Raw genomic sequence first — 19,524 nt, forward strand, 5'->3', positions numbered from 1 at the left:
TCAATAATGCTGAAATTCTTTTTTAAACTAAGTTTTAAAATGTGTCTGCCTATAATGCAAATTTCCCATTTCTAGTCAGAAATAGGAGTATGTTGGCATGGCCAACAGAAAACTACAAACACATAGTAAAAAGACAATGCAGAGTAATCACAGGTTAACAAATGTATGAATTTCAAGTGATGTGTTTTTCCAATACTAGAAAGCAAGAGCTTTAAAATTTCATTGTCCTAGGATGTTTTTAAGTGATTACTTTAAATGTGATTATTTCCTAAGCCACACAAGAGTAAAATAGAGCATTTATTGATGGAATAACAAAAGTGCTTTTCTTAAATATTCTTCAAAATACAGCTGTACAACTTACAATAATATATCCAAAATAACTGTATATACAAAACATTGCCTAGATTTATGTATGTGCTTTTTTCCCCAAAAAATTACAAAGTAACTTCTTTTTAAATTTTTTTTTTTTTGGCAAAGTTCAACCTTAACAGAGGTGACAATTTTAAAGGTTGGTTTAAGAAAATATAACCTGAGGGAAATTGACACGCAAGAGTCAATGACAAGCAAGAGATTTAAAGGAGTATTTTTAGTTTGTTAAATAAAAATGCTTTTAGTGATACTTTTCACATTACAAAAATAAACCAAAATGAAGAAAAGGTCACTGTAAAATGATGGAAAAAGGATCTTTAAACTTGTTTTAGTATTTCAAATAGCCAACAGTGCATGTCAAAAAATGAATTGCAAGGTCACAATAGTCTTGTATTTACTTTGTATTTGGAGAGGATAGTAAAATAAGTGGCCACATTCTATCTTCTTTTAATTGCTATTAATATGGTTGATCTGATTGGCTCTTCGATGAATTTCATCCAAGAAGTTCTCCAGTTGTTCTATTAGCATTCGTTTTTTGAACCTGTATGAAAAACAATAAACAGCACTCTCAATTACTTTGTAATGGCTAGCATATACTAGGTACAATGTTTAAAACACAGAAACTATTTTGGGAAAGTTTTGTTTTGTTTTCAAATTGGGATGAAATTAGAAAATGATACATTAGGAAAACTGAAAATTAATGTTTACACTGGAACACAATATTTTTCCCTAAAACAAATCATCTAAAACTAAGTAGGAACAAATGGGAAAGGGGTATCTCTCTCAACTAAAAGAAAAAAAAAAACCAACTAAGTTGTACAAAGATTCCAAATCTGTAGCAAAAATTGGGGCTACCAAAGAGATTATGGTATTTTCTTGAAGCCTTACTTTGAACAAAACTTGAACACCGAACAAATTATGGTTGTAATTTCCTACAAAAATGAGGAAGGAGTGAGTTTGGCCTAGTGAAGACCTGGGTTCAATTCCTCCGTACTACATACACTACTACATACACAGAAGGCTCAAGTGATAGAGCGCTAGCCTTGCAGAAAGCCCAAGGACAGTGCTCAGGCCCTGAGTTCAATACCCACGACTAGCCAAAAAAAGAAAGAAAAAAGAAAAAAAAGAAAGGAGGAAAACATGGGAAGGGATAACAATGTTTAAGAAGTAACATACCCACTATCTGATGAATGTATCTGCAACCCCTCTGTATATCACCGCAACAATTTAAAAAAAAGAGGGAGGGAAATGAAAATGGGGTAGCACTATATAAAAATCAGTGTTAGTTGGGTGCAGTGGCTCACCCGTGTAATCCTAGCTACTCAGGAGGCTGAGATCTGAGGATTAAGGTTCAAAGCCAGGCTGGGCACAAAAGGACCATAGACTCTTACCCTCCAATGAACCTCTAGAAAATGGGAGGTAGGGCTTGGCTCAAGTGAAGAGCATGAGCCTTGAGGTAAAGAACTCAGGGACAATGCCCAGACCGAGATCAAGCCTCATGACTCACAAAAAAAAAAAAAAAAAAAAAAAAAAATTCACAGTGTTGTTATTAAAATTGGAAAGCTAGCAAATCAAGAAAAATTAAATATATACATAACATAACATAGTATGTAGCAAGTAGTTGAAGTCTGAATGGCAAGTCTTTAATACTGGACATTTTATTCCCATTTCTTCGCTACTTGTAAAATAGTACTAATAGTCACTTTCCAAAAGATGACATGAGAAAACAGGTACCAGAATACAGCTAGATCCAGGATGTACCAAGTCTGGTGATTTATTCCAGGCCAGGCAAGAGGATCAATCCTAGGTCTGAGGCCAGTCTAGGATGCAAATTGTGATCCTGTCTCAAAAACAAGGCTCCAAAGTAAGTATTGTGTTTTAAAGCCATCCAGAACAGACAAACTCTAGAGTTCCATGTCTAACTAACTAGCAAAAAGCTAGAATTGAGGACATGGCTCAGGCAGTGCTAAACCAACTGTGAGGAAAAAAAGATGAGGGAAAGCCGGGCTGCTAGCTCACACCCTGTAATCCTACCTGCCACTCAGGAGGCTGAGATCTGAGGATCAGGGTTCAAAGCCAGCCCAGGCACTAAAGATTATGAGACTCATCTCGATTAATCACTAGGAAAAAAAAAAAACAAAAAAACCGGGAAGTGGCTCAGGGGTAGGGAAGTAGCCTTGAGCTGAAGAGCTCAGGGACATCGCCCAGGCCCAGAGTTCCAGCCCCATGACCACCAACAACAAAAAAGATGAGGGAGAGCATTAGGCTCTGAGCTCAAGCCCCAGTAGTCAATATATAAACAAATTGATGATGATGTTTGACAACAGAACAGTGTTACCACAAATATCAGAATAAGTATATTCAAAATTAGATAGTAATGGCCTTATTTTGATCCCTCAAAAAGAAATTGTTCTTGGGGCCAGGAGTTTGGCCTAGTGGTTAAAGTGCTTGCCTAGCATGCACAAAGACCCGGGTTCGATTCCTTGGTACCACATATATAGAAAAAGCTGGAAGTGGTGCTGAGGCTCAAGTGGTAGAGCTCTAGCCTTGAGAAAGTCCAAGGACAGTGCTCAGGCCCTGAGCTCAAGCCCAGGACTGGCAAAAAAAAAAAAAAAAAAAAGAAATTGTTCTATAAAAACCTTTGTATGGGGGCCGGGAGTTTGGCCTAGTGGTTAAAGTGCTTGCCTAGCATGCATGAAGGCCTGGGTTCAATTCCTTGGTACCACATACATAGAAAAAAGCCGGAAGTGGTGCTGAGGCTCAAGTGGTAGAGCTCTAGCCTTGAGAAAGTCCAAGGACAGTGCTCAGGCCCTGAGCTCAAGCCCAGGACTGGCAAAAACAAAACAAAACAAAACAAAAAAAACCTTTGTATGTACCACAGGATAGGACTAATTAAAGGGTGAGCATATTTACATTTCAAAAGTCACATAAAATAAACCCTGTTTTCTCATAAACTGAAAGAAAAAGTTGAAAACACTTTTTAAAGTTTGTACAACTATACTTAATAGCTGTATTTATCATCTTGGCACCAAATGTCCCTTGTACTAAAGTACATAATCTTGGTCTACTGAAACAATCGGTGTTCCCATGTAAAAATGATTTCAAAAGCTTTCTATAAGGGTATTTCTAATCATTAATGTTAATATAGAAGTAAACACCAAAGAGAAAGATAAACAAGAATTTTCAATCCATGTAACATTTTTTAAGGCTTAACGTTTTGTAATTCCTGGAGAATTTGTAGCTATTATTTTAAATGAACTTCACTCAATAAACTAAACAAACATGTGATATGTAACTCAGTATAAGCATGTATAATCAAGTACACAGATACAATAAAATATTACACAAACTGACAATTCATCATTTCATGTTTCCTTACCTTGATGCTTCTTTAATGACATTTTGCAAAAATATTAGTCTTGTTTGCAAACTGCCTTGTACATGCTTCAGTAAAGTAAAGATTCTTTCATATTCTTAAAAAAAGAAAAAAAAGAAAAAAAATTAAGTGGCTTTTATGTGTATTTCCCTCCCCCCAGTCCTGGGGCTTGAATTCAGTGCCGGAGCACAGTTCTTGGGCTCTCTCAAGGCTAGTACTCTTCCACTTCAGCCACACCACCACTTCTAGCTTTTTTTCTATGTATGTGGCACTGGCTCCAGGCCCATTTTTTATTTGTATTCTTGCCAGTAGTTTTCTCCTGCCATCTTTTTTCTTTCTTTCGTTCTTTCTCTCTCTCTTTTTTTTTGGCCAGTTCTGGGGCTTGCACTCAGGTCCTGAGCACTATTCTTGGGGGTTCTCAAAGCTAGTGCTAATGCTCTACCACTTGAGCCACAGCACCACTTCCAGCTTTTTCTTTGTATGTAGGCAAGCACTCTACCACCAAGCCAAACTCCCGGCCCTCTCCTGCCATTTTTTACATTAAGACATACTTAGACCAAAATATTCTGTGTGACAATTTCATCACTCTTTAAGGATTTTATATTTTACCATATGTACATGTGAAAGAAAGTACACCAAAAAAATGATTAACAATCCAAGTGCCAGGTGGCTTCAAACTGTGATCCTCAGATCTCAGCTTCCTGAGTAGTTAGGATTGCAGGGTAAGCCCACCTGGCACCTGGGGCTTGAATTCAGGGCCTGGGTACCGTTATTTAGGCTTTTTTTTACTTAAGACTGGTGTTCTACCATTTGAGCCATATCTCTACTTGAGGTTTTTTGGCAGCTAATTGGAAGATAAGTATCAGACTTTCTTGCCAGAGGTGATTTCTGAACCAGAATCCCATCTTGGCCTCCTGAGTAGCTAGGATTTCTATTAATTTTTTTACCTAAACATAGCACTGGTTGTGACTACAATTAAAATCTTAAGCATAATTATACTCTATAATGAGAACTTGATATTACATGCAGTTATTTAATATTACTACATTATTTTGAGTTAGCTGTTAATTTCAGCTGCTGGTTGTAAGATCAATTTTAGCTCTGGGTCTATGTCATGGTAGTTACTGTGAACAGTGTAGTCCTCTTTGGCTCTCAAGTCTTTGATGACTACATTTAGTTCGCTGGGCATAGTAGACAATTGATGTTTGTTAGATAAAGAATGAAATCTTGCATAGCTCAAGTCTGATCTAGAATCAGACTTTGACTTTTAGAATTAAATCTGAGATTTGTCTCTTAATCATACATACTTCTTCCTGGTTTCCGGATCTCTTTCATTATTTGTGCTTTCAGTTCAGTATTGACTTCTTCATGGCTCCTGCAATGCATTAATTTTTTCCCTTTGTTGAGTGAAGATGCTGGTATATTCTCTTCAGCACATTGTTCTTTATTTCTTTGCTCCTCATGATTTTCTAAAAATCCACCAACAGTGAGGTCATTAGTTCCTAAATGGTCATGACCAAGAGCTTCTGCATGATTGGTTGGTCGTTCCAGTAGACTGGCTGGGGAAGATGGTGAAAATTCAGTATCCATAGCATTTGGTATAATGTCTGACGGAAGCTGGTCTACAACGTGATTTTCAACCACATCATCTATTGTTGAATCATTAGTGGTTTCTGAAATTAAAACCAAAGGTTAGGGAGGGAAAATTAGAATTCAGTGTCAAAAGTACATAAAAGAAGTATTATTTCCTTGAGTAATGCATATTAAGGAAAATGATGTAGTTCTTAAGCTTTACCAAGAACATACTAGAAAAAAATTAAAAAACAAAACCAATGTTAGCTACCTTTAGTTTGCTGCTTTATTCTATAATAAAATAAAAGAATTTTAATAATACTGTAAAATATATTGTGATCAAAATCATCATCAATACTTTTACCTTAACCTTAGAGAGTCACAGCTCATTTAAAGGGAAAAGTAAACACTAAGTTAATCCTATTCCAAGTCCTACAGGAAAGACAACATTACCAAACAGGTAGTATTTCACGGTATACTCTGTCTATAACCATCCATCTAATCTTCATAAATTGAGCAGTGCCAGGCAATCTGGTGCCCCTTTTAGCTCAGACCACTAGACGCAGAGGCTTGACATTTACTCTCCCTGGATACTCTTTCCCTTGATCTTCTAACTGAACTCCTTATTACTCTATGCAAGCCTTAATGGAAACCCAGTTCTCCTACATACACTGTTCTCTTCAGACCTGGATTAGGAATGGCTCTTCTAACATATTCTTCATGGAATGAAATTCCGGACATGTAGTCACTGTTTCTTCCCTGATCAGTATAATTTCTCCTATGTAACTCTTGTAAAACTCTTACTCTTTTACGGCTCAATTCACTAACTTATGTGCTCTCTTATTACTAAAGGACATATGCCTTCCCTCATGTTCACATATAACCTCTCTACTAGTAACTTCATACCATCATTTAAACATTGTTAAGTCTCTTTGATGAGAGGGGGGGGGGGAGGGAGAGGGAGAGGGAGAGAGAGAGAGGTGAAGACTCTTGTCTTGGGGCTTGAAGTCTGGGCCTAGTTGCTATCCCTGAGCATTTCAACTCAAGGCAACCACTCTACCACGTTGAGACACTTCTGGTTTTCTGGTAGTTAATGGGAGATAAAGAGTCTCAAGGACTTTTGTGTGTCCAGCTGGCTTTGAACCATGATCTTCAGATCTCAGCCTCCTGAGTAGCTAGAATTACAGGAGTGAGCCACTAGCACCCAGTCAAAGTCACTATTTTTAATCCTACAAACTATTCTAGCTGCCATTTGCTTCTCCCTCCTGTGTCTTCCAGCTAGACTTCTTAAACTGGTTGGCTGTTCAGACTCAACATCTCTTTCTTACTTCTCATCCTTCCCCTCTATTTCACAGATTTGTTCTTGCTAGGACAAAAGCAAAAGGAACTCCCAAATACTTTTGAATGGTCTATTTTTTGTAAGTTTCTGAGAACATTAATCATTGATCATTCTCCTTTTACCTTCAATGACATTAGATTCTTTCCTAGATTCTTCTACCTTATATACTTCCTACTCTTAACTTTGGCACATTCCAGGCTATATTCTATAACTTCTTTCATTTTTCTTGTTTCTCTTGGTAAAAATTTTATCATTCCATTGATAGTAAACTGCCTTCCATATCTATTTCTCAACATCAATTCTTATTTACCTCAAAATTAAAATGTTCATCTCTATTTGGATATCTATATGTGATTCTAACTAAATAAGGACATATTTCATCTTCAATTATATCTCTTCTTTTCTCTCAAGACAGCTTAGTGACAGTTTTATTAGGACAGCCAGTTTAGTCTTATAAAATCAGGTCATCACTTGTAAGCCATTTGAAGGATTTTCATCATCCTAAGTATAAAGTGGAGAATCTCTGCAATAGTTTGCGAAGCACTCTATGACTTGGCTTCTGATTATACTATTTTCCAGTTCTCACCTTACATTATGCCCAATAATCTTGTTATACTGGAGTCTTTCACATACCTTACTAAACTCCTTTACATAAACTTTTCTTCCTGGGGTTTGAACTCAGGGCCCAAACACTGTCCTTGGGGTTTGTCAAGGTTACCACTCTGCCACTTGAGCCCAGTACCACTTCCAGCTTTTCTATGTATGTGATACCGAGGACTCAAACCCAGGTCTTTGTGCATGCTAGTCAAGCATCCTACCACTAGGCCAAAGACCCAGCTCGCAACACTTTCCTTATCTAACTTCCATTTATTCTACAAGATAATTTCCTAAGGAAAAGTATCTTACCCTCGTAAATTAGTTTAAATCCTCAAGCCTAATGCTTCAATGTACTTGACTTTTATAACATTCATTTGACTTCTAATATCTATTAATCTTTTTTTCTCAATAAAAATGAGAGTAAACATCACTATTATCTTATTCATTGCTATACCTTAATGTCTCAAATAGTACATTCTCTTAATAATTACCTGTGGATTTCACTGAAATTGAAATCCATCTTTCTGTTGGGAGTGATATTACCCCTTTCAAAATCATTCAAAAAATTTAACCAAAGATGTAAAGGAATTATTTAATTAAAACTATAAAAGCCTAACAAAAGAAATTACAAAAGATACCAGGAAATGGAAAGACATCCCATGCTCACGGGCAGAGAGAACCAATATAGTAAAAATAGCCATACTGCCAAAACTGATATACAAACTCAATGCAATCTCTATCAAATTCCCAAAGATATTCTTTACTGAAATAGAAGGTGTAATACAAAGGTTCATGTGGAACAACAAAAGACCTACAATTCTAGGCAAAAAGAACAATGCATCTCCTTTGCTGTCCCTTGGTTATCTCATATTGGTATAGTATCTCACTTTGTTATCTGATATATTGAATTTATTTGTATTTGGATATTTGAAATTTGATAGGGAAGGGGGAAAACCAAGACGGGTGTGGGGTGTGGGGGGGGGGGGGGAGGGAAATGGGTACCAAAACATGTGAAAGGGTATCAATGTATGTGAATTAATGCACCTTCTATCTGGCAAATATCATGTAACCCTTTTACTAATTACAATAAAAAAAAAAAAGAAAAAAAAAAAAAAAAGAAATGCCCTTAGCCAAAACCTACAAAGTTGAAGTGTATCCTTTTTTCTTAATGAATAATGTAATAGATGTTTTAAAAAAAACTACTTTTATCTATTTCACAAAATTATTGTAAATAAAGATAAACCAAATGAAAAAAAAAAAAAAAGTAGACCAGAAAATCAATGGAACAAAAGATCCAGAAATAAAGCCACATACCTATAGTCAACTTATATTTGACAAAGGAGCCAGAGATATACAGTGGAACAAACACAGCCTATTCAATTATTGGTGCTGGTACAACCGGGCAGCCACATGCAGAAAACTAAAAATTGATCCTAGCCTTTCGCCATGCACAAGCATTAACTCAAAATGGATCAAAGATCTCAATATCAGACCTGAAACCTTGAAACTGTTACATGATAGAGTAGAAACTCATCATAGGCAACAGTCAAAAACTTCCTGAACAGAGTTCTAGGGTCACAAAAATTGGAGAGAGACTCGACAAATGGGACTACCTAAACATAAAAAGTTTCTGTACAGATAAAACTATAGCCACTAAAGTACACAGACAGCCAACCAACTGGGAAAAATATTTACCAATAATACATCAGACAAATGCTTAATATCCAATATCTACAGGGAACTCAAGAAACAAATCCCCTCCAAACCCAACAAACCAATCACTAAATGGGCAAGGGAATTAAAGAGAGACTTACCAAAAGAAGAGGTTAAAATGTCAGAAAAGCTTATGAGAAAATGCTCATCATCCATGGTCATAAAGGAAATGCAAATAAAAACAACCCTAAGATACCACCTTACCCCAACAAGAATGGCCAAGATTTGGAACTCAGACAATGACAGATGCTGGCGGGGTTGTGGAGAAAAAGGAACCCTACTACACTGCTGGTGGGAATGCAGACTAGTTCAGCCACTCTGGAAAGCAGTGTGGAAGTTTCTTAAAGAACTGAAAATAGACCTTCCCTATGATCCTGCCATACCACTTCTGGGCATCTATCCTGAACATCATGACCCAAGATATTATAAGGACACCTGCTCAGCTATGTTCATCTCTGCACTATTCACAATAGCCAGGCGATGGAAACAATGCAGATGCCCTACTGCAGATGAATGGATACGGAAAATATGGTATATATACACAATGGAATTCTACATAGCCAACAGACAAGATAAAATAATGGCATTCTCAGGGAAGTGGATGAATCTAGAGCGAATCATGTTGAGTGAGACAAGTCAAGACCTAAGGAACAAAAAACGCATGGTATCCTTAATTCGTGGATATCAGATCCAAACAGTACAAGAGCGAGGACTCAATAACTGCATACTCAAAGCTATGGACATGGTAATGGAAATATAAACATAACTACATAGGCACAAAAATTTATGATGGGCTATATACTCTATAGACATAATGTTTATTACATAGATTAATATGTATCTATGACATACAAACCCTCAGCTTAATTTTAATTATGTTCTACAATCTAAGTGCCAGTGATTGGATAGATTCCCTTCTTGAATACTTGTTTGTTAAACATGACATTTGAAATATGATGTAAAAATCAATGTTAATAAATTCTGTAATAAAAAGTAAAAAGTTAAAAATATAAAAATGAAATAAGAAAAAGTAAACAAACAGAAAGAAAAAATTTTTTCTTGAGATTTGCTAATACCATTTTAGCACGTAAGAGTTAATAAAATATTGGGCTACATGGAATGTTCAACCAACATTCCTTAAAAGGATGTTCAAGAGCTGATGGAGTGAGTTTAAATAGTACACATCTCAAACTTGGGGCCCTGATTCAAACACCATTAATGCCAAAAAGCAAAACACAAAAAGACATTTAAAAAAATATTCTAGCTGGCATGGTGGCTCATGCCTGTAATCTAAGCTTCTCAGGAGGCTGAGATCTGAGGATCAAGGTTCAAAGCCAGTCGGCACAAAGGAACCTGAGACTCTTCGCTCCAATTAACTCTAGAAAATGGGCTTGGCTCAAAGGTAGGGTGGTAGCCTTGAGCTGAAGAGCTCAGACACAACACCCAGGCCCAGAGTTCAAGCCCCATTACCCACAGAAACAAAAAGACACCGAGAAAATACCATCTTTACACTGTCCTCTCTATATAATAATCTTTTCCCTCTGGAAAACTCAAAAAAGGAATAAATAACATTAAACAACAACACTACAATTTCTACCTTTATGAAGAGGAAGGGGTTTAATAAGATCTGGCTGTGCTTGAGTCATAGGTGAAGGTGGTCCTTTTCCTCCAATGTGATTGTTTACCACAGGGTTTTGCTGTCTGCCTCTTAGTAGGGGAGACATACATCGACGTCTTTTAGGGATTCCTTGCATATTTGGTTCTCCAGGTCGCTTATGTTTATTTTGAGGTCCAGCCACAAACTCATCTGCTTCATCAATCATCATACCCTATAATGAAAAAATATAATTTCATTGCATTTACATACCTTAAAAAATTTCATGGCTGGATGTGGTGGCTCACACCTGTAATCCTAGCTATTCAGGAGGCTGACTGAGATATGAGGATCACAGTCCAAAGCCAGCCCATGCCCTAAAATGTCTATGAGACTCTTATCTCCAATTAACCACTAGAAGACTGGAAGTGGCGCTGTGACTGAAGGGGTAGGGTGGTAGCCTTGAGCTGAGGAGCTCAGAGACAGTGTCCAGGTTCAGAGTTCAAGTCCCACGACCAACCCCTCATCCCCCCCCCCCAAATTTCATGTCACTTATTTTAATTGACAAGTAATTATATATACTTATATATAATTGTATATACTTATAGTATACAATGTGACACTTTGATCTACATATAAAGATGTTGTCCAGTTAACTGATATATTCATCACTTCATCAGCTTATAATTTTTGTGGTGGCAAGAATATTTTTTTAAGCAATTTTGAAATATGTACTATTTTAAGTAAGTCTCTTCCACCGCCTTTGGTAACCAGCTTTACACTCTGTACCAAAAATGCACCAGAAAAAAGAACATGTAGTTTTTTGACTTTATATACAATTTTAAGCCAATATACTCTAACAATATTAGTGCTTTATACACTTACCAGGATTAGCTTCAGCTTTCTTTATCTAAATTACAAGCCCTTAAAAATGGTCAGTACTCACTAAAATAGAAATTAAATAAGACACTTTACAATTACCTTCTTATCCAACTTGAAAGGATTGCCAAATGTATGCAACCTTCGAGGCTGGTCAGGATCAAGTTCTCTTAGTGGAGAAGGTACTTGCTTGAGGTATTCCTGGTAATTCCCCATTTGTGCTATAGGAACACTGTGTACTTGATCTTTTCAGAGAGAATATACAAATGGCAAAAGTTAGCCTTTTTAAAATTACCTCTATGCAGTTTTCAAATATATCAATGCTACTTGGTATTCTAATAGAGACAGTCTTCCCTTCCTACATACACTAAGTTCAATAAAATCATAAATAGTATGGCAAAGCCTTTAAGACTTTAAAATAAAATTTAAAGTATGGATTTTATCTTTATTATAGTTAATCTTGGTGTACTGAGTAGACAATTATGTGTAACTTTTGCTGTAAAAAGTTATCTTTCTAAAGCTGGGTGTGGTGGCTCACGCCTGTAATCCTAGCTACTAAGGATGCTGAGATCTGAGGATCAAGGTTGAAAGCCAGCCAGGGCACAAAAAGACCTGAGACTCTTACCTCTAATTAACTTCTAGAAAACTGGAAGTGGGGCTTGGTTCAAGGGTAGGGCGGTAACCTTGAGCTGAAGAGCTCAGGGACAGAACCCAGTGAGTTTAATCCCCATGACCCACAAAAGAAAAAAAATTGTTTCTAGCCTATTCCAATAAACAAATTTATTTTAATTATGGTTGAATGTGTAGCCTTATGTATTAGAAAAAGTATATAAACCTATAGTTAGAAATGGTTACATCAGATTTCTCATCTAACTTCATTTGTAGTAGAAACCATAAATATTGCAAGGAATTACTTGGGAGCATACTGTGCAATAACCATTTAATTATAACTATCAGATACTAATACATCACAAAAAAAATTCTAACAGCTGTTACCTATAGGGAACACAATATGAGCAACAGTGATAATAGGAAGGAAGGTAGAAAATCAGATGAATTACCTCTGAACCCATTTGTTTGATTATAAAATCAGAATGTAATACTTTAAAATCAGTATTGCCACACTATGCTTTCACCAATTATAAAGTTTTTTTTTTAAAAAAAAACATAACAAGTATTAACATTATAATCTAACCTTCATCCTGTCCTTTAAGAAATTTGCGGGTACTCTTCAAAAGATTCGATCTCATTCTTGTTAAGTGATCCAAAAGATTTCGCCTTGGTATGTCATAAGCATTTCTAAATGTTTGAGGCTTCAAATCCTATTGACAAACATTCAAGGACAAAATTTGTTTTTAAACAAAGTTTAAAAAGACTAAAATCTCTAACCCTGAAGCACAGATTTGAAAATAAAGTTTTACTATATATATATGTATGTATATATAGTACACACACACACACACACATCCTGTTTTAATACCAAATATAGAAATTTGATAGCCAGGCTGGGCACAGTGGCTCATGTTTGTAATCCTAGCTACTCAGGAGGCTGAGATTTGAGGATGAAGGTTCAAAGCCAGTCTGGGAACAAAAGGGCCTCAGACTCTTATCTCTGATTAACATCTAGAAAATGGGAAGTGGGGCTTGGCTCAAGGGAAGGTAGGTAGCTTTGAGCTGAAGAGCTCAGGGAAAGTGCCCAGGCCAAGTTCAAGCCCCAGGACCCACCCCCCCCCCCCCCGAAATAAAGAAAAGAAAAGAAAGAAAGAAAGAAAGAAAGAAAGGAAGGAAGGAAGGAAGGAAGGAAGGAAGGAAGGAAGGAAGGAAGGAAGGAAAAGAAAAGAAAAGAAAAGAAAAGAAAAGAAAAGAAAAGAAAAGAAAAGAAAAGAAAGAAGAAATTTGATAGCACAACAAAATTACTTCAAATTTGCACTTTGCCAGTCCTGGGCCTCAAACTCAGGGCCTGCGCACTGTCCTTGGGCTTTCTCAAAGCCAGCGCTCTACCACTTGAGCCACAGAGCCACTTATGGTTTTCTAGTGATTAGTTGGAGATAAGAGTCTCATGGACTTTAGAGTCCGAACTGGCTTTGAACTACGATCCTCAGATCTCAGCCTCCTAAGTAACTAGGATTACAGGAATGAACCACCAGCACCCAGCAAAATAATCTTTTAATATGACTTCCTTTACTTAGCATGATGCTTTTAATTTTGCTAGTCTATTTCCTTTTAGTCTGTAGTAGTATATCATTTGATAGAAATTCCACATAATTTTTCTTTACTTACTATTTGAATGTTTGATCACACCATTTAACTTACTAGTTTATTTGGTGCTATTATAAATATTGCTATAAACAATTGCAGACAAAGCCTTTATATGGGCATTTATTTTCATTTTCCATTTTTTCTCCAGTAGCTATCTAAAACAAAACTGTTGATTACATGTAGCAAACATGATTTTAATTCCAAAATTCAATGCCAGTAGCATGATCACTTTTCTATTGATATAGAGAAGTTTGGACAAACTAAATGATAGTTAACAGTATATCTGATTCAGTAAAAGAACAGAAAATAACTAGTGTCAAATTGAGTATTACCTTATTTAGTAAAGCAACCTGGAATCCAGTGTACTCCTTCATATTAAGGTCTAGCAGTCTGTGAGGGATATCATCTGAAATTCCCTGAAGCAGTTGTTGAAAATCTTTCCTATATGCCATTGATAAACCATGTGATCGGCTTCGCACTTTAATTCCAGTTTCCTGTACTACCTTTTTGCCTACAGATCCAATGACTCGATCAGATTCTATTTTGGCCTAAAGAAAAAACAAATGAAAGTTGTCTAGATATAATCTAAATTTATAAGTCAGACACTAATAGTTATAAGTTTTTCATAAATTAAACATTTACTGAATTTTTTAAAGTCAGAATTAAAACCTCAAGCAAGTGCTGGGGCTAGAATTCAAGGTCTGAGCACAGTCCTTGGGCTTTCTCAAGGCTAGCACTCTACCACTTGAGCCACAACACCACTTCCAGCTTTTTCTGTACATGTGGTACCGAGGAATCGAACCCAGGTCTTTGCACATGTTAGGCAAGCACAGTACCACTAGGCTCTGCTCCTGGCCCAAGCAAGCATACTTTTTGTCACTTACTAGATACTAAGTTCAAATAATATTTTAAACTACTGTAAGCCTAAACAAACACACATTAGGTTTATTTTTTACTTATTAATTGCCATTATACTCAAATTGTGAAGTGTAAATGGTCCTTAAATCAGAGTATATTCCCACTTCAGGTGAAATTTAGTTAAAAACAAGCAAAATTTCATCAATATTTACTTGAAGATGTTATAAGCACACAGCTATTTCATTGGCAAGTCTGAAAAACAGTGATACAGCTTTTTACTAGGAAATAAACAGCCATATGAATCGGAGAAGAATAATAGAGAACGAAAAGATCAAGAACAGACTATTTTAACTAAAATCATTCACATACACTTAATAAGTCATTTGTTTTTGCCATTACCTGCTGACTCAGTTTTTTGAGGTATGAGATGACACTATAACTGAGTCCATACTCCATACTGTCTGCTATTAGGTTAGGAGCACCCATCATTCTAACAGCTTTCTTCAAGGGCTGTGCAGAAGAAAAAAAAATTTCAAATATAAGCTTGCTAAAAAATTATGGTTTCATGTATGCACCATTTTAAACCCTTCCCTCAAATTCTCTTCTTTTCTTCAGAGGATGTAATATACTCACACTTCAGCATAAAATAAATTTAAATAGTTAAAAAAGGCAATAATAATATTAATAATAATCCCCAAAGCAAGAAGGGTAATGGTTTTGAACTGCTTAGTACACTGGGAGATCATTTGGAAGCAAAAGACAATAGCCATTTTAGGAGATGATCTGAGAACTTGGGAAATGGAAAGGAAACTTAAGAGAAACAGATTTCTTCACTGAGTTAATTGGCTTAATTACTCACGACTTATATATAGGTTACATTATTTTCTACCTGCCTCTATTTCTCACATGTAAAAACAGGATGATAATAACAATATCTACTAACATGGGATTGAAAGATAGTATGAATTAATATATAAAAGCACTTGGCACACAGTAAGAATTTAAAGGGTATTCATTACTTACGTTATCATTAGGTGAACTGAGAAACAAATATGATCTGAAGAAAAATATGCAGGAGGGAAAAAGCCCAGTATTTATAACACAGTATAATGAAAAAACTGGAAATTACGTTGAAATGAGGACCACTTGATACAATAAAAGTATCACTAGGAGAACTGTCTAACATATGTGAAATATAACCACTAACACAAAGGGTATAAGAACAGGTGTTACCATGGAATCAAATCCCAGCTGTCACATTTAATACCAAGGCTGCTCTGCATCAGTTCTAGAGGTTATTATAAAATGTAAATAGCCAACACATGTACTTTTTCTTAATCAAAATACTTGTTTTCCACTTTGAGTAGGCACTGTGCTCGACATTCAACACAAATGATATTTTAACCATAAAAAGTTGTAATTTCCAAAGCACAAGAATTTTCTAATGATATTAGGAATCACTTAGAAAAATCTGTTACACTTAGAAAAATATGTAGCTCAGTTGCAAAGAACTTGCCTAGCCTACCTATTGTGTTCATGGCCCTAGGTCCAAACTCCAGAACCCTAAGGTTTTTCCTAGAAGTATATTTAGAAGTGATTTTCCTGTAGAAATGTTTTATTATTTTTCTCCTAATGAAGTATATTAAATAAAATATATATTCTTGGTATACCTAGCTCTGGTTTTGAAGTAATTAAAGTTGTTAAATGTATATGGTTCTATGAAAACACTTACTTAAAAAAAAAGGTATTTTGGGGGCTGGGAGTTTGGCCTAGTGGTATAGTGCTTGCCTAGCATGCATGAAGACCTGGGTTCGATTCCTTGGTACCACATACATAGAAAAAGCCAGAAATGGTGTTGAGGCTCAAGTGGTAGAACTCTAGCCTTGAGAAAAACCTAAGGATAGTGCTCAGGCCCTGAGCCCAAGCCCAGGACTGGAAAACAAAAACAAAAACAAAAGCAAACTAACAACAACAAAAAAAGGCATTTCTGAGATTAAGAAAATAATGCATCAAAACTATTTCCTACCCTTGAATAACAAAACTAAAATTTTTGAAGGAAGCATTAACAATCAAAGTTAATAGCTTAAATTCTGAAGCCAGGGCGCTTCTAGAACCAGACTGAATTCTAAAAACTACCATCCCTTCCATACACTAGTTATATACTCATAAATAACTTTTACGAACTTATAGTTTTCTCATCTGTGAAAGCAGAACAAAAATTGTTTCTATATAATACAATGACGATACAGATATAATATTAACATACTTTACACGTTAAGCAGTATCTAAATATTTTCATGATTATCATCATTCTCTAAGTTGTTTTTTTTTTTTTTGCCAGTCCTGGGCTTGAGCTCAGGGCCTGAGCACTGTCCTTGGACTTTCTCAAGGCTAGAGCTCTACCACCTGAGCCTCAGCACCACTTCTGGCTTTTTTCTATGTATGTGGTACCGAGGAATCGAACCCAGGTCTTCATGCATGGTAGGCAAGCACTTTAACCACTAGGCCAAACTCCCAGCCCTCATTCTCTAAGTTTCTGAACCCTATCTTTTATCACTATACCATATGTTACTTGAATACTTAATTCTCATTTAAGTATTTATTAAAAAACAGTCTAAAGTTACAAGCATAATATTTCTTATGAAATGAGTACACAGTTCAGTGGTAGAATTTTTGCCTAGCCATGTGTTAAGTCCCTTGGGGGCAATGGGGGAGGATAATTCTGTTTTAACAATAATATTCTTACCCCAAGATAGTAAGGAGGCATGGTCTTCAAATAACTTTCAAATGACTGTCTCCATTTCAATGTTGGTTTTGCTTTATGCACTTTAAACAAGTCATCTAAAAATATATATTACAAAGAACTATCATCACACATGGTTTCACACACAAAAATCAAGTTAAAGAACTCTCAACTCCTAATTGCTTATTTGTGACACAGTACCATGAGACATTAATTTGTTGTTGTTGACCGAGATGCTTGAAGTCAGGGCTTGGGTTCTGTCCCTGCTCTTTTTCACTCAAGGCTAGCACTCTACCACTTTGAGCCACAATACCACTACTTTCCATTTTCTAGTGGTTAACTGGAGGTAAGAGTCTCACAGACTTTTCTACACGAGCTGGCTCTGAATGAAGAATCTCAGATCTCAGCTAGGATCTCAGTAGCTAGGATTACAGGTGTGAGCCACCAATGCCTGGCTCAGATATTAATTTTTAACAAAATTAAAAGGAGAAAGAAGTGTTGGTGTTTCCTACTGTGATGCTATTTTGAAAGTGAAAAGATGCCAAGATCATCGTCTAAACACTAATTTACTGCAAACATTCTTGTCACTCTAGCTATTCAGGAGTCTGAGATCAGAGAATCATAGTATGAAGCCAGTCATGAGTTAAAAAAGGCTCAGGAACGGTGACCAGGCCCTGAGTCAAGCCCTACCATTGACACAAAAGGAAAAAGGTTAATTAATGATATGTGAATTATTAAAAAAAAAAACACTAATATAATGTAGAATCAGAAAACATACAAGGAGAATCTATGTCCTCTCTAGACTCAAGACACAATACATATGAAGTAACAGAAACAAAGTAGATACAAAAATTCCTATTAAATATTTTGACTGGAACATGTTTAAATTTGATGAATTTTAGGGAAGGAATGAAAATTTATCAACAGTACAAATCAAAAACTTCCAACTAGATTGTAAAAGAAACTAACATTAGGATTTCTCACAATACTTTGGAACAAAATTCCTATATTTAAAAAATATCTGAAATGAGCTACTCATGCCTATAATTCTACCTTCTCAGGAGGTTGAGATCTGAGTACCACAGTTCAAAAGCCAAATCCAACAGGAAAGTTCATGAAACTTTTTTAAAAAATTTTATTGTTGGGGTAATGTATAGAGGGTCATCAGGTAATGAGTGCATTATTTCTTGAACATTGATACCCCTTCTCATGTTTTTGTCCCCCTTTCCCTTCCCCCACCCCCTCTCAATCATCTTGGAGATTCTTATCTCCAATTAACCAACAAGGGGCCAGGAGTGCAGCCTCCTGCCTGGTAGAGTGCCTGTCAAGCATGCATGAGGTCTTGGGTTCAATTCCTCAGTACCATATACACAGAAAAAGCTGGAAATGGTACTGTGGTTCAAGTAGTAGAGCACTAGCCTTGAGCAGAAAACAAAACAAAACAAAACAAAAAACAGCTCAAGGACAGTGCCCAAGCCCTGAGTTCAAGAACCAGGACTGGCAAAAAAAAAAAACAAAAAAAGGACAAAAAAGTTCAGAAACGAATCTGTGTCTCAAGTACCATCCCTTTGAGTGAAAAAAACTAAGGGACAATGCCTAGGTCCTGAGTTCAAGCCCCTGTACTAGCACAAAAAAAGGAAAAAAAAATCTGAAATAAAAATTGAAGTTAGGTAAAAATGCTTAAAAAACAATACTGAGATTCTGTGAATACACTTCTATAAATGCCTTCTGTATCAAACAGAAAGCATACACTATGAATTCTAAGTGTAAAAACTCTTACATAAAAATTAAAATATTAAATTCAAATTTCTTAATTTCAAAACTTTTTTACAAGTTTATTGGGAAAAGTGATGTTTCAACACTTAATTTATTATGAACAGGTTGCTATAAAATTTAAACAGGTTTAATGTGCTAAATATTAAAGGCATTTTTGTTATTTTCAGAAGAAAAATATTAAAGAAAATATTTTCAAAGTTTGTCTTAGGAGAATTTTCATATACACGAGCAAGAGAACAAGAACTGCTTACCTAAGAGGGGAAGGAGGACTGGATAATTGTAAGGCATCACAAATAAGTTGACACAGTTCAGTGCTGTACTGGCTTTCAAGTAACCAAAAGGATAACCAAGTTCACTATATTTTGCACTATTGCTTACATATACCTGTTAAAAGGGAATGGTTAAACTGTCATACTTAATAACCTTCAAGAATGTTATTCAAAACACCA

General features: G+C 35.9%; 1 protein-coding gene across 2 annotated transcripts in view; it reads right to left on the reverse strand.

Moving 5' to 3' along the window:
- Positions 1–446: 446 nt before the first annotated feature.
- The window catches only part of Ints6 (integrator complex subunit 6), a 95,937-nt gene continuing 76,859 nt past the window's right edge, over positions 447–19,524 (reverse strand). For both annotated transcript variants that reach the window (XM_090342196.1, XM_090342197.1), the window contains exons 9-18: positions 19,327–19,459; positions 17,303–17,397; positions 14,956–15,066; positions 14,031–14,246; positions 12,635–12,761; positions 11,542–11,684; positions 10,564–10,795; positions 5,053–5,418; positions 3,749–3,842; positions 447–910 (exon numbers count right to left, since the gene is read on the reverse strand). In XM_090342196.1, coding sequence (XP_090198322.1) covers positions 817–910; positions 3,749–3,842; positions 5,053–5,418; positions 10,564–10,795; positions 11,542–11,684; positions 12,635–12,761; positions 14,031–14,246; positions 14,956–15,066; positions 17,303–17,397; positions 19,327–19,459 — 1,611 coding nt within the window. In that variant the 3' untranslated portion in view covers positions 447–816. The remainder of the gene's footprint in view (positions 911–3,748; positions 3,843–5,052; positions 5,419–10,563; positions 10,796–11,541; positions 11,685–12,634; positions 12,762–14,030; positions 14,247–14,955; positions 15,067–17,302; positions 17,398–19,326; positions 19,460–19,524) is intronic.

Source organism: Megascapheus bottae, chromosome 11 (assembly GCF_031878675.1).
Source record: "Megascapheus bottae isolate mThoBot1 chromosome 11, mThoBot2.hap1, whole genome shotgun sequence".
Taxonomy (NCBI): domain Eukaryota; kingdom Metazoa; phylum Chordata; class Mammalia; order Rodentia; family Geomyidae; genus Megascapheus; species Megascapheus bottae.